The sequence below is a fragment of the Podarcis filfolensis genome (assembly GCF_964270895.1).
Source record: "Podarcis filfolensis genome assembly, chromosome: 14".
Lineage (NCBI taxonomy): Eukaryota > Metazoa > Chordata > Lepidosauria > Squamata > Lacertidae > Podarcis > Podarcis filfolensis.
Genome location: NC_139616.1, coordinates 7,640,435 through 7,664,592, shown reverse-complemented (window position 1 = coordinate 7,664,592; position 24,158 = coordinate 7,640,435). Strand labels below are relative to the sequence as shown.

Here is a 24,158-nt window from a genome sequence, read left to right as displayed (position 1 = left end):
CTCAGCATCTCCACGTCCGAGTCCGAGCCCTGGTGTAGACAATACAGTGGTACCTCGGGTTACATACGCTTCAGGTTACAGACTCCGCTAACCCAGAAATAGTACCTTGGGTTAAGAACTTTGCTTCAGGATGAGAACAGAAATTGCGCGGCTGCGGCACAGCGGCAGCACGAGGTCCCATGGTGCCTCAGGTTAAGAACAGTTTCAGGTTAAGAACGGCCCTCCGGAATGAATTAAGTACTTAACCCGAGGTACCACTGTACTGACCTGGAAATGTGGCCAGCCAACGCAGGCAGTACTGATTGGCCTGCCTTCGTATAAGGCAGCTTTTTATGTTCCTATGATATTTGTCTCCCAGAAATCCATCCATCACCATCACTGAGTGGAATGAAACACAGACAGACGTGCTCTGCCATTAACTTCAGATAATAATGTAAGAGGGGTGGATGAGGAAAAGTTCTCGAATATGTACAAGGTGTGTTTCTATAACCATTGTGACTATAGTTATGCTAATCCAAGGGCAACTGGGCCTCTAAATCAAACAGTGACAAAGAACCTTGAAAACTGCTAGGCTCCCCATACCCCCCCAAAACCCCCAAACAGGATGGTTTAATAGAATTGTAGAGCTGGAAGATCATCTAGTCCAACCCGCTGCAATGTAGGAATATGCAGTTGGATCACCTACAGGGATCCAACCTTCAACCTTGGCATTATCAGCACCACACTCTAGCCAACTGAGCTATCCGGGTTTACAACATAATAACATAATGCGCAACATGATGTACATAACATCCATTAAATGAAACAAGAAAATAAGGCAATTATTTTAATGCAATACATAATACATAACAAGCAATGCCAGCAACTGAACCTGGGATTTTTTAAAAATTCTGCTTTTGTCATGCTACATGTGTCCTCCACCATAATTGCTGTCAACCCAGGCTGGCAGCAGCTCTCCAGAATTTCAAACTTGGGTATTGAACCTGGGATCCTTCTGCATACAGAGCAGTGGGTGCTCTGCCACTCTGTTATGGTCCTTCCCCTTTTCTGCCTCTTCTATTCTCTCCCTTTCACCTCCTACCCATCCTGAGTCAAGAGCTCTCCTTCCTTGGAGGCTTTTAAGCAGAGGCTGGATGGCCACCTGCCATGTATGGCCTAGCTGAGATTTCTGCATTGTAGGGGGTTGGACTAGATGACCCCCAAGGGTCCCTTCTAACTTTGTTATTGTTTAGTTGTTTAGTCGTGTCCGACTCTTGGTGACCCCATGGACCAGAGCATGCCAGGCACTCTTGTCTTCCACTGCCTCATGCAGTTTGGTCAAACTCATGCTGGTAGCTTCAAGAACACTGTCCCACCATCTCGTCCTCTGTCGTCCCCTTCTCCTTGTGCCCTCCATCTTTCCCAACATCAGGGTCTTTCCCAGGGAGTCTTCTCTTCTCATGAGGTGGCCAAAGTATTGGAGCCTCAGCTTCAGGATCTGTCCTTCCAGTGAGCACTCAGGGCTGATTTCCTTAAGAATGGAGAGGCTGGATCTTCTTGCAGTCCATGGGACTCTCAAGAGTCTCCTCCAGCACCATATTTCAAAAGCATCAATTCTTCGGTGATCAGCCTTCTTTATGGTCCAGCTCTCACTTCCATACATCATGACTGGGAAAACCATAGCTTTAACTATACGGACCTTTGTTGGCAAGGTGATGTCTCTGCTTTTTAAGACGCTGTCTAGGTTTGCCATCACCTTTCTCTCAAGGAGCAGGCGTCTTTTAATTTCGTGGCTGCTGTCAACATCTGCAGTGATCATGGAGCCCAAGAAAGTAAAATCTCTCACTGCCTCCATTTCTTCCCCTTCTATTTGCCAGGAGGTGATGGGACCAGTGGCCATGATCTTCGTTTTTTTGACTAACTCTACAATTCTACGATTCTATAAAGGTCATCATTACCACCATCACCAAACTGGTCCAAGCAACTAAGGAGAACATGTATGCGTACACCCCCCGCCTCGCAACGCCTCATGGTACATTCCTCTCCCCTTTCTTCCTCCTTTCCATCTCTAGTCACCCACCTCTTTCTCCCGACGATTGGTTACGTTCCCTTTTGATTGGCAGCTAAGCTTGGCCTGCCGGCTTCCGAGTTGCGGCGCCCGACAATTCTGCAAAGGCCGCCGCGCGAGAAGTTAGGCAGAGCCGCGCAAGCTGCGCAAACTCCGCAAACAGATGGCGTAAGGGAGCTGCCCGCTTCTGAGGCGGCCTTTCGAGAGCCTCGGGCGGCGGAAAGGCGCTCCAGAGCCCGCGGCCGGCCGGCGGTTCTCCTCAGGGACGGGAAGAGCCGCGTTTCCTGAGGGGAGCAGCCCGCGGCCTGGGCTCCGGGGAGGGGCGGGAAGGCGCCGGGCCCCCGCTGCCCCCTCAGCTGTGAGGTAAACCAGCCCGCGCTTTTCTCTCCGCCGGAAGCCAGCGAGGGGTTTCCCTCAGGGAAAGGGAGGGAGGGACTTGGGGGGCTTCTTTCCCCCCCTTGGGTCGTGTTGGGGGGGGGACTGTCCCCTAAGCGCGCCGAAAGGGAGGGAGGAAAGCTCGTTTTGCAGGGTAGGCCGCCTGCAAGTCCCTCCTTCGCCTCCCCCGCGTCCCGCTCGCCGCCTCCCTCGCCGGTGGCTCCCGCCGGAGTTGCCCCAGGGTCGGGGGCTGGGGGCGGAGCTGCAGTCCAGCGACGCCGGGAGGGACGATGGGTCTGACGCCCCGACCCCGGCTTCTCCTCCTCCCGTTCCCGTTCCTTGCTTTCGTTTCCTCCTAATCGAGGCCAAAGAGGAAAAGGGGTGGGTGGGGGGAGAGTAGGTATCTATATCTTTTATATATCACGAGGGGCGGACTTTGGTAATAGGGCGCCCTGAGCCAGAACAAAGTTTGGTGGGCACCCCCAATATATATATATATTATTTTCACAATAATTGAGTAGGTACCCGTATAAATAGAGATGTGGTGGTGTTATTTTGCATCCCTTTGGTTGTACACCCTGTGTGGGGGGGGCGTTTACACAGCCCTAAATCCGACTCTGGTTACACGCATGTGTGTGTGTACACACACATACACATGTGCCCAACACTTTATCTCTCTCAGTACCCCCTCCTCTCTCTGGGTGCAATTTCCCCCACAACTAACTCAGTAGGTCTTCTCTGCACCCCCACCCCATACCTTATTGTACAGTATAATGAAATTAATAAATATAACAGAGACGTATAATAAACCTAGAGGCAGGGGGAGGAAGGAGAAGGAAATAGGAAAAATACGAACCTAGCAAACTAGAAGGATGTGATCATGAGGTGGGGTTTGCTATACAAAGTCTAATGCTCATGTTTAAATATTTATTTATAGGTTGTGAACAATTATAAACATGAAGGTGGCCGTTGTGGAGAAAAACAATTTTCAGGCCGGACTTACGAGAGCTGCCATATAAACTTCATTCACACTCTTCACCTTGAGCTTTCACTTCAAGACATCAGCATGTGGAACAAGTCGGTTTGTGTGGCCTTGTTGGCTCTGGCTACAGGCTACGTCTTCCTACTGGACTCTGATCTGCCAGATTCAGTGCTGAAGTATCTCTCAAGCTCCTTCCTATATCAGCTGCAGGGGGATCTTACGTCCCCAGAGAGCAGCATGGCAGCTGCCTGGGAAGTGCTTATCACCCAGCCGGGCAAACAGTGGAACAGAGTTGCTGTTGGGTGAGTGATGTCTTAAATTATTGTGTATAGATCTCCCTGAGTGTTCTTTGGAACACTTGCTAATAAAACATTCCTGCTGTAGAGCAGTGGTCCTTATATTTTCTGCTGTGGAGGAACCTGTTGCCATGTATTTTTGACTACTGAGGATCCCCTGCATGCTTGCCAGGCAAATATTCTAGGGCACATATTAGGGTGCACACTTCAATGTAGGGCACTAGTCAGTCGTACTGAGCCTTGATGTTACTTTGTATAAACTAGGTGTAAACTAAGAGCATGCATTAGAACACACTTATTTGTGGTTGTGCATTGCAAGGGAAGGTCAGATAGTGGTGGGAAAGCTTGTGCAAGTTAAATGCAAGCAAGGAAGTTATTTTTGCACTGGGTTTTCCCAGTATGAAAAGAGCCTTTAAGCTCTTTGACTTGCTTGGAGGCAAGGCTCTCTTGGTGCACCAGTTCTGGGATGCTTTCGCAAGTCCATCCAAGTTCCCCTGAGATCTCATGTGAGTACCCCTAAACTTTCTTAGCCAGTACACTGTGGGGGCCTTGCCCGGCAAACAGAAAGCTTAAACACTCAGAGATCCATTTCTCAAATACAGAATTTATGAAAAATCTAACTTTCAGCTGCAATTTCATACTCTCATGAACTCAGTAGGACTTACTTCTGAATAGACATGCATATATTTCCATTGTAAGTAAATAGTAGCAATATGATTCTTCAGTGTTGTTTGTTAAACTCTACAGAATACTTATGTCAATAAACGGCAAAATAAGCTTGAATGCATATATCCTTGTAGATATGTTCCTTAAAAATTAGCCTAGATTATAGCTTTTCATCTCCTGTTATTGGTAGGGTCAATGCCTGTGTAGATGTCGTCGTTTCTGGTGTGAAGTTGCTGCAAGCCCTTGGTCTAGATTCTGGTGTTGGGCAAGACCACTCAATCTTGCATTCCACAAAAGATTTGAAGGAAGCCTTCAGCCACTTCATGGGGAAGGGAGCTGCTGCAGAACGCTTCTTCAGTGATGCAGAGTCCTTCCGCCACATTGCAGAGACTGCTTCAGCATATCCTGGGGCACAGGTACATTCTCTAGCTTGGAGCAAACTCTTTATCCCTCTGTGACACATAATACACTGCATATATCCAATACCTCTTTATAGCTTCTGTGGTAAATTGTTTAGCTTTCCCTTTGTTTGCTATTCTTTCTGCTCTCTAGAGCAGAAGTGACTTAACATTTTCAGGGCCACATCCATCCCTGGCAACCTTCCAGGGCTTTCAGTTGGTGGGTGTAGCCACCCAACACTTTGCAGTACACATGCAGGCACACAGCCCCAATTTACATATGCAGCACTGTCTATTTTAATTTTGCTTGAACTGTTATCTAGGCCCCCAAACTGGGAGTTAGCAACATGCCATGGAACTGCTAAGTAGCCACTATGTGGATATTTTGGGGGGAAGTATGGCCTTCAGCTGATGGTACACATTTTTCAAAAGAATAGCTCTGTAAATCTGCAGTAGCAAAAAGACACAAACTGTCTTTTAGGCACATTGTCTCCATAAAGAGCTTGGCAATCAGCCTCATGCTTCCTTGCTTACTGCTCCCCCCTCACTGCAGGAAAAAGTGAATCATTAAGCGATAGTTGTTATTCTTATTTTGGAATATTTAAACCATCAGAATTTCGCCTTCCTTTAAAGGATAGTGTGCTCAAATAACCATTTTCCCTATAATTGTATCATTCTTTTTTCCTGTAGTTTGGCAGGGATGGGGTGGAATGGGGAAAATAGTGTCTTGTTTGGACCCAAAGCATTTTATTTGTTATGAGTTAACTTTGCTTCATCAGATATATAAAGTGCAATCTAATAAGCTTTACAAAGCTTATACTACACAAACTACTATATATCAAGAGCCCTGCAGTTTTTTCATCTTTTGTGTACACTTAGTGATGAGCCTTCTCAAAATGTCACTTGTATGCACTATTGTATCTTAATAACACTATTAAGAATACTGTCCAGTATAGTAGAGATGAAATTCTGTCTGACAAGATTGGCCTTGCAAAATATATGTTAATTATTTAAAATTGCAGGCAGCAACATGCAAAAAAGCTTAAGAAACCTGAAACTTTTCCAAAGGTTGGAAGGGTTGAAACTAGTCTTTCAAGACAACTTAAAGCCACTGCTTCTGGGAAAACCTGTTTCTAAAGTTAGAGTTTCTAGAATAACTTGTTTTTACTGCTGAGACTGGCAGTAGGCTTTTGACGAAGTCCTCCATGATATTCTTGTGAGGAAGCTGGTAAAATGTGGGTTGACCAAGATAGCTGTTAGGTGGATTTGTAGCTGGTTGACTGACTGAACCCAAAGGGTACTCATTAATGGTTCCTCGTCATCCTGGAACAAAAGTGATAAGTGGGGTGCCACAGGGTTCCATCCCTGCTTTTGTTCAATGTCTTTATAAACTACTTGGATGAAGGAATTGAGGGGATGCTCATCAAATTTGCAGATGGCACCAAACTGGGAGGGGTAGCTAATGCCACAAAACACAGAACAGTATTCAAAATGACTTTAGCAGATTGGAGACCTGGGCCCAAGCTAACAAAATGAATTTCAGTAGGGACAAATGCACGTAAATAGGAAGAACCAGGTGTACAAATATAAGATGGGGGAAACCTGACTTACTAGCAGTACATGCGAAAAAGATATAGGGGTCTTAATTGTTTTTGAGAGCCAAGCAGTCAGTGGCTAAAGTGAGTAGAGCAGCCTTGCTGCAGCTTTGGCATACTAGTAGTTAGATAAGTGAATGTGTTTATTCCACTGATAACTATGGTTATATTCTTGATAGTACACATATTAAACTCTGCAAAGGACTGTGATCATGTAAAGATATGTAGAAATTGCAGATTAAATGTGTGCACAAATTTGTGTCTTAACAGTTGTATGTGGGAGGCAATGCTGCTCTCATTGGCCAGAAAATTGCAACAAATCCAGACCTAAAGGTAAGAATATCAAATGCCAACCCTCACTGATTGCCTATAACTGTATACCTCCTCTCATTGGTTTTCCTGTTTAAAATCCTGAATGTAACATCTAATCTTTGTCCCCATTTTATCCAGTAAATATGCAGGCATGATGCAGAAGAATTTTTCAGTGGAAAAGTTCATTTTCCTTTTGATGACACAAACTTCTAGTGATGCACATGCTTATAGCTATTGCTTGAGGCACTCGGGTGCCATGCCTGAGTTTTTGATTATGCTTTTGCAAGGCAATGAGTAGCACATGGGCAAAGTACTGGGTAATAATGTATGAAATAAGTAAAAACAGCACAAGCAAAGGCAGTTGTGCAAGTTACTTTACTAAAGTGTAACTACCATTGCTTCCTGGCATCTCTAGCTGAGAGGCACACATGTGTGAAGTATGTTACTCTAATAAAAAATAAAACCAGGCCTCTGACTACAAGAAGCAGTATATGGCTGAGAAAACAGCAACTGCAGCTTGGTAGCAGAATGTGTGGAGCTGCTGAGTGAACAAATGTGATTAGACATACCAGGAAATTAAAAGAACTTGGAGGAAAGTTCTAAACAATATTTCACTTAACTCTTTGGAAGAAGGGGTTATTACTTCTTTCTTACCTCTAGTATTGTGCATAGAGATGTACTTGGAATGTCAAAAGGAATCAATCCGTAGTGGAATGTCACTCTTTCCAAGTGTCCATATACATTTGTATATGTAACTTAGTGGACCAAGTTATTGGGAGCTGTCTGCTTATTTCAGCCGTTATATGCAATAGTAGCTATTCATATTATGACATCAGTATACATGGTCTTTTAGAACAGGGGTGGCCCTCCAGATGTTAAACCCTAGCCAGTGTGGCCAATGGCCAGGGATGACCAACATCTGCCAACCTTGCAGCAGTAGTAATGATTTGTGCTGTGAGATTTTGATATGCAAAATTGTTTGTGTGTCTTCTCCCTCCTGCCCGTGTCCTACATATTCCTAGTACAAGAAGCTCTGCATGGCTTCATTAATTTTTTTTAATAGGAAGAACTCATTGTCAGAGAAGAAGTCAGTGTTCAAACTTGCATGCTCATTAGTCCCATGGATAGGAGAAAAGTTGCGTTCTTAGTGCTTCCATTTCCAGACAACACAGAACTCTTATTGTTGGTGATAAATATGTAGTACTAAATGTCTTTTAAGCTAATTTGGATATAGGTAAAAGGTAAAGGGACCCCTGACCATTAGGTCCAGTCGTGGCCAACTCTGGGGTTGCGGCGCTCATCTCGCTTTATTGGACAAGGTAGCTGGCGTACAGCTTCCGGGTCATGTGGCCAGCATGACTAAGGCGCTTCTGGTGAACCAGAGCAGCGCACGGAAACACCGTTTACCTTTCCGCCGGAGTGGTACCTATTTATCTACTTGCACTTTGACGTGCTTTCGAACTGCTAGGTTGGCAGGAGCAGGGACTGAGCAATGGGAGCTCACCCCGTCGCAGGGATTCGAACCGCCAACCTTCTGATCGGCAAGTCCTAGGCTCTGTGGTTTAACACAGAGAAGCAAAAGACACGTCCATTTTCATAGGAAAGTTGACTTAACATCTCAACTGTGGACGTGATCCATATCAAGTTTTTAATTTGTCTTCTAGTGTGGAATTGTCATATTAGGGTGCTTATTGGTGTATTGGTTGTTAAGTGACTTTTCCCCACCCCCACCCCACTTGATGCTCAACTGTTTCTTCAGAATGGGCTTTGGAATCTGAGAGCTTGTTACACATGGTTATTTTATTTTGAAACATTCTGACAATAGAACTGTATGACCTGTCTACACACATAGTTCATCTATTTGGAACAGGACAGAAAAGTGAATGCATTGGAATCCAGTTTATAGTGTCTCTATTAGAGTGAGAACCATCTCACTGAAGATTGCACTAAACAGAGACAATAACAGTTAACTGGTATCAATTGGTTGATTTGTAGGTTCTGCTGTGTGGCCCAATTGGTCCTAAGCTGCATGAGCTGCTTGATGAAAATGTAATCGTCCCTCCAGAATCAATGCAAGAATTTGATGAATTTCACCTCATTTTGGAGTATCGAGCAGGTATGCTTTATTGAAAGATGCAAAAGGCCCAAAGCTGTACAGTGGTACCTTGGTTTACGAACTTAATCCATTCCAGAATGGCGTTCTTAAACCAAAGCGTACTTAAACGAAGGTGTGCTTTCCCATAGAAAGTAATGGAAAATCGATGAATCCGTTCCAGGCGATGAAAAGCAACCCCTAAAATAGCAATTTTACATGAATTTTACTATTTAACAAGGCCATTGATCATAAAATGAAAGCAACAATCAATGTACTGTACTATAAAATAAATAAGACAGTATTGCAGATGATAAAAATGAAAATTAAAAAAAATTCTTACCTGCACTGATTATAGTCATTGTTTGGATGGGGGGGCTTTTATCCATTTCCACAATCAATCAGCAGCTAAACTGGGATCCACACAGATCCTGCCCCCCCCTCCCCCCGCTGCTGTGGGAAATGCTCCCTAGAGCGCGCGCCTCCCACAGCGGCATGGGGGGGGGGTTCCCTTTGCCTGGCCGGGCTGCGGGAGGAAGGCGCTCTGTTGCGTGGTTTCCCCAGACTAGAGCCAGCTGCTTTGTGGGCGTGCAAACCCACCCACCCACCCACCCCTGCTGCTGCGGGAGGAGAGTGTTTCTCGAGGCCAGACAAAGGCAGCGTGCGAGCTCCATCCAACCTGCCCGCCTCCCTTCCCCGGCCATGTTTACTCGGAAGAAAGTGCCATTAAGTTGCATGGCACTTACTCCCAGGTGCACAGAACGGCAGCCAGCTAGAATTGCCTCCTCCGACTTACTGGGGCAGGCAGCCAAGGCAGCTGTACGCACGCCTCCACATAGTTCCTGGGGAGCAACCACCACCGTTCTGTGAGCAGAGCGCCTTACTTCCACAGCCAGGCCGGACAGAGGGAACATTTTCTTGCTGCTGAGCCACTTGGGAGGCGGAGGTGCATGGAAAGGCGGCGTGGTTTTCCCAGACAAGAGCCAGCTGGTTTGCGGGCACGCAGCTTCCCTCCCTCACTGCGGGAAACGCTGTGACGATCCCCTTCTCTGCCGGACAACCGAAGTGTGGCACTCAAAATGGAAGTGCACCTCCGAACGGAGTACGTTCGTATACAAAACAAAAACAAAAAAGCCCCCCACAACCCGGAACACTCATTTCCGGGTTTGAAGTGGTCGTAATCCAAAAAGTTTGTTGGCTAGGCTGTCCGTAACCCAAGGTACCACTGTATTTGTATATATATCAGCATTAATGTGTTGTGTTGTTGGTGTAGCACAGTGCTTAAAGAAGAAGCTAGCTATCAGCTGGTAAGTCTGCTTCAGTTTTCAGCTGTGAACCCACTGGGTAACCAGGATCTCTCGGCCTCATCTTCCCATTTGTAATTTGAGTTTTATAATAGTGGCCTACCTTTTATATTGTGACCATAGAGATTACAGGTGTTTATGTATGTACATTGAGCACTGAAAGAAACTGCTATATTATATGATCAGCATTAGTTTGAAAATTGGTGCTAATTTAAAGAAGGCAATTGCTTAATGGTCTTCATGCAGTGTATGTAAAGTTATAGCTTTACATTTTTCTGTGTTGAAGAATTGCTTGGAAAGCTGTTATCAAGTGTTGTGTGTTTGCTGTGAGCTGCTTTCCATATCAAAATCGTAATTAGCTTCGTAACATCATCTAGGAAATGTGAATCCTCCTTCTCTCTTTAAATGTGCTTAGAAAAATGTGACAACCAAACCTGCTATGGAAACTAGAAATATAATTTGTATACTCCCAGTTGTGGTGTTCTTAGGAAGTGAGAGTATCTAATATAGAAGCCCTGATTACATTTTTTGAAGACACTGCAAGTGCAGCATTGAGGTACTTTGGTTCCATGATGAAGAATCCCTTGTTCTTCACAAAATACCGTATTTTTTGCTCTATAAGACTCACTTTTCCCCTCCTAAAAAGTAAGGGGGAATGTGTGTGCGTCTTATGGAGCGAATGCAGGCTGCGCAGCTATCCCAGAAGCCAGAACAGCAAAAGGGATTGCTGCTTTCACTGCGCAGCGACCCCTCTTGCTGTTCCGGCTTCTGAGATTAAGAATATTTTTTTTCTTGTTTTCCTCCTCCAAAAACTAGGTGCGTCTTGTGGTCTGGTGCGTCTTATAGAGCGAAAAATACGGTACTTCCGCTTGTTAGTTGTAGCCCAGTATAGAATGTGGTTCAGTTATTCAAAGGTTTGGTTTGATTCATCTGAAATTGATCCAGGGTCTCTGCTGTCAGTTTTAAGCTTTTAGCAGCTTAAATTAAAATTGGACATGGGAGATTGCATTGTGAAGTAGGTGCATGAGCGAAGGGAGTTCTTGATAGAGTGAGTCACACTTTGAACTCTGGTACAGAAAGTCCATGACTACTGAGTAATTTGGTTCAACTGCCATGCTCTGGAGTGCGGGGGGGGGGGAGAGGTTTGGCTTTGTTTTGAGCAGTGAGGGTATCCATGTGATAGATAGGCAGTTCCCTACTGTATGGGAGTAATGATCCTAGCACATGCTGGTGTCAGGCAGGAGGTTACACCCTGCCCCACATAGTCCCAGAGTCCAATGCCATATCAAAAAACAACCACGCTGCAAGAATGAGAGCTTGTTTCTAATACATTGGATTAATTAGATCAATAGTATTTCTTTTTCAATTTCCTGAGAAATTACAAGCACCATATCTTTTCTGCAAATAGTAGACTGAGTAAATGGAAAAGCCCCTGTGACATTTAACTAACTCATGGTGTCCCAGGAACACTCCACCCATGTTTACTTGTTATAAAATGTCACTCAGATCCAAGATCAAACTCTGTGCAATAAGCCCTTTCAAATTCAGGATGAAGCAGTATGATGTGTTTTTCCTAAATGTGGGTACACAAAATATCCCCATTTTGGTCCAGCCTTCTTTCCAGGAGGTTTTGCCTTCTTCCCAGGAAGTTGGGTTGCACCACTTTGGATCAGTCTCATTAATAGTTTCTTTTCCATTTGTGTTGTCTCAAATTATGAGCCTGAGGCTATGGATTTTCTGCTCATTTAGTATTTGTAAGCCTTCCTTAGAGACTTTTTTGGCCGAAGGGCTGCATAAAAATGCCAACAACACCACATATTCACATAAATGTGGGTACTGGCACACTAGCGAACAACATATATCTAAAAATGGCAAAATACAATTGTGAATATGACACATGCTTCTGAATGGCTGTTGACTTGCTGTTTACGCAGAAGAAGCATTTTGGAAAGGATCCATGCTTATTAAAGGGGAACATATGGGACCATTTAAACTTGAATTGTATCTGACTTGAAATGTGAATTTCTAGAGATCTGAAAAAGTCTACTGAAGGAAGAAAAAACTGGCAGTGACACCAATGCACCACACCCATTGTAATACAGCACCAAGCAATCTGATGCAATCAGGATCTTTATTTCCTATAGTGAGTGTTGTGAATAGGTCTGCTTTTATAAATTGGTGGTTCTGTTACAGGTTACTCAGTATGAAAGTAGAAAACAATAACTTCATTTTATTTCACTGTGTGGAAATTGGTGAGATGGTTTCTGATTTCATTTACCTAGTTTCATTTAGTAGAGTTTGAGGAGAAGCCCAATATGAAAGTCGTGATGACTTTTGGCAGTGAACGTTGTGCTCCAGAAAAAGAATTCAGAGCATTAAACAGTTACATTTTTTTTTACTTGAAATACAATGTGAAAATGACCCATTTCTGCAACAAGTTTTTGCAAAACTTCTTGCAGGAAGACAATCTAGATTAGATCAATATTTTATGATATTCTGTCTGAAAACTGTATCTTCCGCTTTAAATGACAAAAATGCTGATTATCAGATATGTTAGCATGTAGGTGATGAGTCATTTTGCTGTTTCTAAACTTTGTAAGTGGGTGGAGGAGTAACCTAAAATTTATGTGTTACTGCTGCAAGTGTTTCTGTTGCAAGTGTTCTGGGTGGAGCCTTAGCTTCTTAGAAGTGACTCTTTTTTTAAGTGGTGTAGTTCCACGTGGTACTTCCCTTCTGAGTACCTTATTATCTTGGGAACAGTTCATTGAGTGTGCTGATTCTTCCTAGACGCTGTCAGGGTTAGAGAGTGAGGAAATCCTGTTCTTTGAGGTGTTTAGGTTAACTTACTGGGGAAGATGCATTTGTTTGGCAGAGTTCAATGATTTCAGATTTTTGTAAACGAGGTTTTTTTTAAAAAGTTGCTTAGATGCCACAATGGTACTGATTATAACCCTAGTTTATTTTTGACTTTAATATTTACATCTCAAGTAAATTTCTTAGCAGTCAAGCATAATCTAAATTAGAGCTGCCAGTTTTGGAGTCTGGTACTCCTGCTGGATTTATGCAGCTTCCTAGGTTGCTGGGTGAAGAAGCAGCATAAGCTGCAGCAAGCTGCTCTTTTCCATTTGAACTAGAGCCCCCAAAATGCTCTTCTTCCTCTATTCTCTACAGCATTGCTATACTCTTAGTTTTTAGTGTGCCTGCATGTTTCAAAGTGAAAAATCTAAATGATCTTTCTTTAAGTGGAGTTGGAATGAAACCTATAACCCAGAATTTACTTGATCTTCTTATAAATTCCTGGCTTGGTTGGTGGTAATCGAGAACATTTCTTAGTTTCTTCCTATGGCATTGTGGATGAGTGATAACTGGCTTCTTCTCAGAGCAAATTGAATATATGCTTTGTGAGAATGAAATGTTGGGCATGATTGTGTCTCCAGTGCACATTTTATTTCAAGTCATCATTTCTATCATGCTTTTCTTTCTAAAAAATAATTCTAAAAGCATTCTTGTGCTCCCAATTTTGCTTGATACACAGAGAATAGGAGCATGACTGGTTCCCATATATTAAAAAATAAACTGACTCTGTGTTGAATTCTTAACTGCTAAAAATGTTAAGAGGAGCCTGCTGGACCAGGCCGGTGGCCCATTCACTCCAGCATCCTGTTCTCAACAATGGTCAAACAGATGCCTGTGGAAACTGTTATAAGAATTTTAAGGTCTTAGATTTATAATAAATGTACCAAGGAAACACGTACATAAATATATAAACCACATGTCTGGACATAGCTGTCAACTTACAGATTGGAAAATAAGGGACCAGCAGCCTTGAAAATAAGGGACCAGCAGCCAAAATAAGGGACCTGCAGCCTCACCTGTTCCAGGCACTCCAGTCTTCCTGTCCTCCTGCAGTCTGGTCAAACTCATGCTGGGTAGCTTCGAGACACTGTCCAACCAACTTTGTAACCAGAGGTTCAACTGAATAGAATCTGAATCACATGCACCACAAGGCCTATGCAGCCTCAACTTAAGATGGCTCCCTGGCCTGGCTTTGCCCTGCAAAGTTTGCAGCAGCACGTGCAACAAAATGGCATCCAGCATTCAAAAAACCCCTCAGCTTGCATTAACTAGCCACACACAAGACATGCAAGCTCCACCCCCCAGTCGTTCTAAGACTTCTTATTGGGTGAGCAAGACAGCCAAGCAACACAGTTGGAGCCTCCCTCCTCCCTGGCCGGCAGGGAGGGAGGGAGAGGAGCTTCTTCCTTTGAAATTTAAGGGACATCATTTAAGGGACATCCATCAATAAGGGACAGCAGCGGGACATGGCGCTGGAATAAGGGACTGTCCCTTCAAATAAGGGACACTTGACAGCTATGTGTCTGGAACAGCACAGGAAGACAGCCCTGAAACCATTTTGACTCCCAAACTGACCAAATGTTTCTCTGCAAGGAGGGAGGAGGTGAAAGAAACCTTCCCATTGTCTCAGGAATTAAGTAATTACCATCTCAAAAGAATGGCCAGACTACCAGGAAAGGCAATCAGATAAGGCATTATCAGATAACTTGGCAGACAGGAAAAACAACAAAATTCTACAATCAGGTATGATTTATCTGGGGGGTGGTCTTGGGCTACACCCCTTCTCTGATGTATGTATGATGTTTCTGGGGGTGGTCTTGGACTCCAGGGCAGGCAATTTAAAATGTCTATATAAGGGCAGGCACACCTTTGTTCTGGGTCCTTCTCTGCTCTCCTGTGTGTGAAGGGAGCACCTTGTTGCAACAGCATTAATAAAGATCAGGCTTACTAGCTGCTTTGCTTCTCAATATTCTCTGGTTGGCCTCTATTATTTTCTCCTACCAATGGAGAACCTACAAAGGACTCTTGTGTACCCCGTAATGGAACAAGACCAGATTTTGTTTACAACAAAACCCACAAGCAGAACTCAAGCACAAGAGCACTTTCCCCTGTATATGGTGCCCAGTCCTGTTAGTAGTGCACATTTATGCAAGTTGAGTATGAGCAGAGCTCTCATAGGTTTGGCACTTGGAATTTACATGGGGAGCAGAGAGAGTTACAGAGATGAGCAGAAGGTGTGGGCCTCTTAGCTACTGATTTTATAAAGCTATGGGTGGGGTATGATTTTGCTGTAATTTGTGGAATTCAGGAAGGAGCATCACCTCTTTCCCCAAAATTCTAGCACTTCACTGGTCTGAAATGCCTGTAGATTGTGGGTTTGCTCTAGTATAGACAACTGTCTTAGTAGGCAGCCCCTGAAATTATGGCAACAACCAGATGATCACATTTCTTCCCTCTTGGCTAAAAACATTCATTGCAAGAGAATCAAAAGAGATATGTGTCCAGGGGTGCAGCTGCTACACAAACACATTTGCAAATCTGGGCTTTGGAAGAATCAAAGCTGCCAGTGTTTGGATTACTGTATCTGAGAGGGAGAAAGGAGAGAGATTTCACTTCTTTAAAAAGGTCTCTTGAAAGAAAGAAAAATGTAGCCAATATTGCCATGTAATTATTAGGATAAACCCAGCTCCCAAACCCAGGATATTGTTCATTGATCCACATTAATTTATCTCACATTTTGTTGTTCAGCATAGAATTTTCCCTCATGCCCACTGAAGGCTGCAGCTGACTGTGGGATTCAAATCCTCTCAAGATTGTGAGGAATTCACAAGCTGTGGCTAAAGGGATAGCACTCTGCTTTCATGTTAAATTACTAATGCATGGCAGTTCAGCTGGGCATGGCTTGCTTGCATATTCTTAAGCAGCATCTCTTGGAAATGCCTTAGGCTTCAAACAATGTGGCTTCATTCAGCAAGGGTAGAGGTACTTAAGAATCAAATTGTTGAACTATTGAGACTTAGTGGGAGTCTCATGAAGGGGATACAGCAACTCCCCTATGAAGAAAGGTAGCAGTGTTTGGGATTTATTAGTTTAGAGAAAAGGCAAGCGAGAGGTGACATGATAGAAGTTTATATATGATACATGGAGAAAGTGGATAGAGAAAGCATCCCCCCCCATCTCATAACATTAGAACTTGTGGACATCCAAAGAAGCTGGATGTTGGATAATTCAGGACATATAAAAGAAGGCTCTTTTCCATGCACTGCATAGTTAAACACTAGAACTCGCTCTCACACAAGGCAGTAATGTTCTAACCTAGATGGTTTTAAAAGAGGTTTAGACAAATTCATGGAAAACTAGGCTATTGACAGCTACTAGCCATGATGGCTATGCTCTGCCTCCATAGTTGGAGGCAGCAATGCTTCTGAATACCAGTTGCTGGAAACCACAAGAGGGGAGAATGCTGTTGTACGCAAATCCTGCTTGTGGGTTTCTCAAAGGCATGTGGTTGGCCACTGTGAGAACAGAATGCTGGACAAAATAGTCCATTGGCCAGATCCATTAGGCTCTTTTTATGGTTAAACTGCAGAGCCTAGGACTTGCCAATCAGAAGGTTAGTAGTTCGAATCCCCGTGACGGGGTGAGCTCCCATTGCTCGGTCCCTGCTCCTGCCAACCTAGCAGTTTGAAAGCACGTCAAAGTGCAAGTAGATAAATAGGTACCGCTCTGGCGGGAAGGTAAATAGCATTTCCGTGCGCTCCTCTAGTTCACCAGAAGCGGCTTAGTCATGCTGGCCACATGACCCGGAAGCTATACGCCAGCTCCCTCGGCCACTAAAGCGAGATGAGCGCCGCAACCCCAGAGTCGGTCATGACTGGATCTAATGGTCAGGGGTCCCTTTACCTTTACCTTTACCTTTACCTTTACCTTTACCTTTACCTTACTTCAGTTTGTAATAGTGCATTGAGTAATGTGGTGTGGATATTTGTATCCTGCAGGAGGACGCAGGATAACACTGTGAAGCAGATGGGGAGAAATAAAACCCACCCTACTTGCTACTCTGATGAAAGGCCAAAGTTCACTGCTAAAGAAAAGAAGCCATTAAAACTGTAATTCAGAGGCCTATCTATATGGATCCCATATAATTGTGTGTCTTTTGGGGGTATTCCTTAGGTGAAGAGTGGGGGCAGCTGAAAGCCCCGAATGCCAACCGCTTTATCTTCTCTCATGACCTATCTAATGGGGCCATGAACATGCTGGAGGTATTTGTGTCCAGTCTGGAGGAGTTCCAGCCTGACTTGGTGGTCCTCTCAGGTCTGCATATGATGGAGGGACAGACAAAGGAGATGCGTCAGAAGAGACTCCTAGAGGTAAGAGCACCTTGTTCCCTCAGACTCTAAGGCATTGCAAGGTGCACTCTGTTGGTTCTTCTGTCACTGTGCAGGGCATTAGGTGCAGTCATTGCCCTACAAAGGACTTGTTTTTAATTTTTTTAAAAAAAAAATTATTAAATTTTGTAGCACTCTAGGATATGTGTGGGCCTCTGTCCACTAGCTCATTTACTGGGCATTCCTATACATGTCCACTCAGGGTTCAATTAGACTGTTGAATTCCATTAGACTACTTGTATGGGATTGCAGCTTTATAAATATGACAACATCTGCAGCATATATAATACTGTACTTTTTATCAAGGTCATTCTCTCTCCACCCCCTTTTTTCCTACTATTAACTTTTTTCCTTTGTTTTCTGCAGGCTGTAGCTTCCATCTCTGACATTCCCATGGGTGTACCTGTGCACCTGGAACTGGCCAGTATGACTGACCCAGAACTTATGAGCGCAATCATTCATCAGGTAACCTAAATGGCAGGGTATGACCTGTACCTCAGACTTCTAGTCAATTAACTCCTTGTTCCCTCCCCCAAAAGTCTTGCCTCACTAATCTGTTAGTCATTTCAGTCAACAAGCAGACAGATAGAGGTGATCAATTGAAAACTGTGTATTTAGACTTTCAATAAGCTTTTGACAAACTTCCTTACTACTAAGCTTAGCAGTCAAAATACATAGTCCTTTGTGGATCAGTAGCTGGTTAAGAAACAAGAAATAGAGAGTAAGAATAAATGGACAGTTCTCCCAATGGAAGGGTATAACAAGTGGAGTATCCCAAGAATCCATATTGGGACCTATGCTTTTTAACTTTTGCATAAATGCTCTAGAGCTAGGGGTGAGAAAAGAGGGAGCAAAGTTTGTTGTTGATAACAAATTGTTGGATTGTGGAGAACTTCAAAAAAACACCTCCTAACTGAGTGAATGGGTGGTAAAATGGCAAATGCATTTCAGAATAAGCATGTATAAAGTGATGTCCATTGCAGCAAAATTATATATATAAATTACACATATGCATTCTTGGGATCTGAACTGGCCCTGACTGACCAGGAATGAGATCTTGGAGTTGTAGTGGATAGTTTGAAGGTGTCAGAACAGTGTGCCACACCTGTGAAAAAGGTGAATGCCATGTTAGGGATCATTAGCAAAGCAGTTGAAGATAAAACTGCCTGTATTCAGAGAAAGGCAACCAAAATGATCAAGGTGATGGAGCAACTCCACTATGAGGGAAGGTTACACTTGTAGCTTTTTATTAAGAGAAAAGGCAGTAAGAGGGGACATGATAGAGTTATATAAAATTATGCATGGTGTGGAATATGGATATAAAAATGGTGTTTCTCATGATAAATTAACTTGGGCCAGTCAATGAGGTTGAATGTGGGAAGATCCAGGACAAAGTACATCTTCACACCTCATAATTAATTTATGCAATTTGCTGTATAAGAGGTAGTGATGGCCACCTACATGGATGGCTTTAAAAGAGAATTAGACAAATTCATAGAAGATAAGTTTACGCTCTACCTCTGCTGCCAGAGGCTGTATGCCCCTGAATACCAGCTGTTGGGAATTGCAGATGGGGGGAGTACAGTAGCACACCAGTTCTACTTTTGGGTTTCCCATGGGCATCTGGTTGGTCACTGTGGGAACAGGATGCTGGATAGATGTGCATTTGGTCTGATCCAGCAATGTTCTTCCTAATTCTTATGTTACGCTAGCTTTGCATGCACTGGTTCCTATATGTTTGTCAAAGCCTAATCTAAAAATTGGTCTCCCCTGAAGCCAATCTGTCACTTGCTCTGTTTGTTAGCAGGTCTTCCCTCTTGTGAACTCAGTTGGTTTGAATGAACAGGAGCTACTGTTCCTCACTCAAGCAGCCTCTGGACCACATGCCTCACTGGCTTCCTGGAATGGTGTCCCAGATGTGGGTGTTGTCAGTGACATTGTCTTCTGGATCTTGAAGGAACATGGAAGGACTCCTGGGAAGGCATCAGATCTTACTCGTATCCACTTTCACACTTTGGCCTATCACCTCCTAGTTACTGTGGATGGATATTGGGCCAACCAGGTGGCAGCTGTTGCTGCTGGTGCAAGAGTAGCAGGGACACAAGCTTGTGCCACCCAAACCATTGATGCCAGCAGAGTTTTCCTTAAAGCGCCACTGGAGTTTGCCACTTCTAAGATGGAGGAGGCCTCTACAGTCTCCTTAAATCCCCACGAGCCTGTGTCAGAATGGCACAGGGATGGGGTAACATTCCATTACACTCCTGTTCTGGTGTGCAAAGATCCCCTGCGGACCGTTGGCCTTGGTGATGCCATTTCTGCTGAAGGACTTCTTTATTCAGAAATCTACCCTCATTAATCTTTGGAATTAAGATACACTCCACAAAAAAATTGAACCATGCAGGCATGGGCTGGAAGTTAGCATTTAGTAGAAAGCCAAAGAATAAAAGTTAGGCACAGCTCAGCTGCTGCGTGTTGCTACAGGGATGTCTACAATTAAATAGTGAGGTATGACTTGTTAAATATATGGGCTGCCTTTTGCCCAGAATGACAACTTAAACCAAAACAGCTTCTGCTTTAAGTAAGCCAGTCTTATTTGAAGTAACTTAAAAAGCTGGGAACTGAAAGAAGTTTGATGTGACTAGCTATCACAGGAAGGCTATTTTGGTCTTTTACACTGTCATATTTCTGGGAAGGCAAAGGTAAAAGATAATTGTGTTACCTCTTATCACATTCCGAACATGGCAAGAGCCATTGTTTTGTTTGGTAGTGGTGGAATGAAAAATTATAGCACTTGGGCCGCACCATGCCAAAGGGAACACTGTCCCAAGTGAATAGTACAAAAGCTTGTTCTGTAAGCTCTACAAATGGGAGGTAGGCAAGATGAAAGCATCAAAAATTGTTCTGTGGCAAGGAAAGGATGCTGAATGGTACCTTTTCCCTCCTTTTTTTTGACCTCATGAAGTGGACATCAAAATATTGGGAGTGTGAAATTTTGTCACATGTGCTTCCTCAGCTAGCGTATGCTAATTTTGATCCTCTGTTTTGTTTTATTGCTGACAGGTTAATCTACTTTTAAGACAGTTGCATACCAAATGCTCATGCACACAATTATTTTACCTCTCAATAACTTCTTAAGCAGTGACTTAGAGATCGTTACTATGAGTGAGAGTTTACAGTACAATTGCTGGTCTGCTTAACAAGTGACAATTGGTCTGGGTCAGATTCCAAAGAAATGTAATGTACAAAACCTGAAATGACTCCTAATAAATGGCATAAACATAATTTTCAGTGGAGAAGAGGCTAGGGACCTGGCACATTCTACTATTCCACGGTTACTGTATTATTCTGCAAGGTTTTGTGGAGCTGTGATCATATGATCATAGTAAGTGTTGCTCATAGCACAGGAAATTCCATTGAGCAGGTTGTATGTGTGTAAAATCCATACTCCTTTTGTGTACTTACACATAGCAATAGAACTATATAGAATCTGAGATACGAAATTTGACTTCAGGATGAGGACAAGATCTGGCAGTGATGTACTATGTTAGCAGAGTGTTGGGTTTGGATGGGAGAATCCACGTGCAAATCTGTACCCAGACATGGCTCTCACTAGGCTTTATCTTTGCCTAACCTACCTCATGGGGTTGTTGTGATGTTAAGAACTGTACTAAGCCTCAGAGTAAGGGTGGGCTACAGTAGTAACAAATGATGAAACTGAAAATTCCCAGAATGCCAGTAGATATGATTAAAACAGGTCAGGGTATGATTAATGCTGGTAGATCTGAACAGGGCTTAAGGTAGCTACCAATGCCTTTACAATTAAGGAACATAACAGGATCTGCAGGACTCCATCTGATTAGCACAGATTTTCATTAGTTTTTTACAATGTGGTGCTAGCTGAGGTGAGCAGAAATTTTGCACTGTATACGTAATATATTCCAGATTTTGTTGTCTCTTAAGGTCAAACTAGATGTTACTTCAAATGTTTTTAAACCTATGCTATGGGTTCTGTGTGCCTCTTCTACCAAAAGCAGTGGTGGGGCCTCTTGAGTGAGAATAAGGGAGGATGACTTCAATTCTTCCCACGCTCTGAGTGCCAGAGTCTTGCTGAAAGTTTTCCTTTGCTGCAGATAGTGATCTGGAGACTGGGTGGGGAAGGTGGGGCATTCTATAGAAAAAAACCATCAAAATGACTTTATAATAAGGGCTGATAAGGTTTGACTTCAGAATTAGAATTGACATATAGGTCTTGAACCTGATCAAGGATGTGTTCTCACACTAAAAGTTTCAAAACAGTGGCTTAGGGCATGCTGACAAGTTTTACATCAAGGTATAATGCTTGTTGCTCAAATTGCTTTTTCTGTCAGCCCAGGGGTGGAGAACTGTGAAGGGTGGACTCTTCTTTACTACTTAAGTGCTGCATTTAAAGGCAGTAGCAACAGATGATCCATGCAGTTAGCTGCTGAATAGCTGTTAAAACAGAGGTGGGGGAGCAACTTCAGGTGGAGAAGTAGCAGTGCAGGAACCGTTCCTCTGCTTTCTGTTCTCTTCACTGCTTACCCCTGGCTATTTTCCTCTTAGCCAGGTTTATATCCAAATATTGAGTCTTCATAAGAAAAGAAGAGGAAGTGATGGAAAGCTGTGGGCAAAGGAAAAGTTCAGAACCTTTGCTCAGTGGTGCAGCACTCATTTTGCATGCAGAAGGTCTCGGGTTCAGGTCACTGGCATATTCAGATAAAAGGATTTAGTAGTAAATAATGAGAAATACTTTGATGCGTCTGAGACGCTGGAGAGCTACTGCCAGCCAGCATGGACAGTACTGGACTAGAGGGACCAACTAGTCAGACCTGGTTCAAGACAGCTTCCTATGTTCCATTTTCCTCTTCATCTGGAACTGACATCTCTTCCCCTATTTATACCAGTATGGTAGAGAACTTTGATAATACAGATGTGCTACCATCTCAGCTAGTTTTGTCCTTAGTCAATTGGCTTCTCTTGGCTCTTTGCAGCAGAGTAGGCCTCGCTTGAGTGAGCCCCACCTGCAGGCATTTTGTTACCCAGCTGCAGGCACTAAGATGCTAGCTGTGTCTATTTACAGTCATATGCTTGCTGGCATAAACCCAAGTACAGAACGTCAGTATAACACTCTTACCAAAACATCACCTTGCAAAAGTGTTGCTTCTGTGTGCATGAATAGTATTACCAAAAAGGACTCCAAAGGGTTGCAGTAGACCACGGGCTGTGCTTTGCTTAGATGAAGGTTTAAGAACAGGGAGCTTGACTGTACTACATAATCATGTTCTTGTTTCTGTGGGAAGGGCTTCTGCCTTTAGACATCTCGAAACAGGTCACTAGGAAAGCATAATGTTAGCAATCCTGAGCTGTAAGACTGAAGTATTCTCTTTGCATTTGCTGCTTTTGTGAGACAAATCACAGTGGTTAAATATGCAGCTTTATTTTCCAGGTTTTGCTGTTGAGTTTAGGGTGTACTGTACAAAGCACTATTGTAGAACTTGTTTTCATTCCATAAACGAAGTAAATGAATGGCAGCTATACAGCAGTGGTGCTTGTTGGGTTTTTCTTAGTTCCTTTGCTCTTCGCAAAACTGTATCCTAATTAGATCCACATGTCGTTATTTATTATCACACATATTCCAGTGGTGACAGCCTCCATTTGTACATGTGTTTCTCTACTTGATATGCGAGGCCTTGGTAACCTTATCCCCCCGCCACTGCCGCTCTTGTTAACACAGGTTTATTTGAGTTCAGTAATTCCTACCTGAATCAAGAGTGGCCCTGGGCAGAGGTGAGCCTACTTCTGTGCACTCTTGTATTTTACTCACCCTTTTCATTAGAAAGACAGAAGGAACATGAACCCCAAAGTCCTCTCCTACCAGCTAGAAGCCGAAGCCTCAAGTTAATTGTGTCTAAGAGTACCTGTAAAAAAGATATTTGAATGCATTGGTTTTAGTACTTCTCCTGATCACCTGGACACTGCCTACCCCTTTCCTCTGCCTGTGGTGCTTTCCTGTATACAGAATCATAGAATTGTAGAGTTGGAAGGGACTCTGAGGGTCATCAGTTGCTATACTAATAAATTGTTTTGTTCAGCCTACGGAATGAGCCTATCCACTTGGCCACAAGCCAACCCAGCTTTAACGGCAATAACAATGTGAGTGCCCAGTGCCAGGGCCTCTTACCAATGGGTGATGTGCGACAAAGTCTTCCTTACAACTCTCCTTGCACTAGGAAAATATTCTGTGAAGCAGAATACTGAAGCAGGTTCATCCTCTCTATATCTGAAACCCTATGGATAGAAAGTAAAGCTTTGCTAAGAGTTCTAGCCCATGCTTTACACCCAGTTGTTTCTTTAATGTGACAGCTAAAGTGAGCTTTTTGCTCTTCTGAATGGTATAGTTTCTTGCCCACATTGTCAAATTGGAACAGCTCTCTGTCCCACCAGAATTCTCAGGGAGTTGCTGAGCCCAGAATCTAACATGGGATCAGAGGCTTCAGAAACCAAGCATCTGTCATCTTGGTGCCTGGCACTTGCTAATACAAAGGGTGGTGAAAGTCACCTGTGCTGTGCAAGCTACACTTCCTGTTTTCTTTTGTAAATAGCAGGGATAGAATAGGTATCATTTGCAAGAGCTAAAAAGCATCCTTGAAAGCAAGTTCTCAATAACTTCTCTTGCCAAATTGTTCTGCCTGTACAATTCCTATGAAAAAAGTATTTCTGGACATTGTGTTCTGTTTCAATGTATATGATTATTAAAACCTTAAGATTCTGGTGTTACCATAAAACATTCTTTTTGCATTTAGAATGTACTGTGTTCTCTCTTTTTTTG

At 43.4% G+C, this 24,158-nt stretch overlaps 1 protein-coding gene across 4 annotated transcripts; it reads left to right on the top strand.

The window, feature by feature from the left end:
• The first annotated feature begins 2,098 nt into the window (after nucleotides 1–2,098).
• Nucleotides 2,099–24,134, top strand: ADPGK (ADP dependent glucokinase). 4 transcript variants are annotated; one of them, XR_014541669.1, is made up of 9 exons: nucleotides 2,209–2,410; nucleotides 3,360–3,706; nucleotides 4,557–4,782; nucleotides 6,630–6,692; nucleotides 8,667–8,787; nucleotides 17,097–17,293; nucleotides 17,678–17,776; nucleotides 19,119–20,890; nucleotides 21,048–24,134. XR_014541669.1 is itself a non-coding variant. In XM_083586757.1 (8 exons), the coding sequence occupies exons 2-8, from the start codon at nucleotides 3,489–3,491 to the stop codon at nucleotides 19,665–19,667; spliced, it is 1,473 nt and encodes a 490-aa protein (XP_083442883.1). In that variant the 5' UTR covers nucleotides 2,099–2,410; nucleotides 3,360–3,488; the 3' UTR covers nucleotides 19,668–24,134. The 4 variants fall into 4 exon arrangements, 2 of the variants coding, with proteins under 2 accessions (XP_083442883.1, XP_083442882.1); XR_014541670.1 differs by having other exon boundaries at nucleotides 19,116–20,890; XM_083586757.1 differs by having other exon boundaries at nucleotides 2,099–2,410; nucleotides 19,119–24,134.
• The last annotated feature ends 24 nt before the right edge of the window (nucleotides 24,135–24,158 follow it).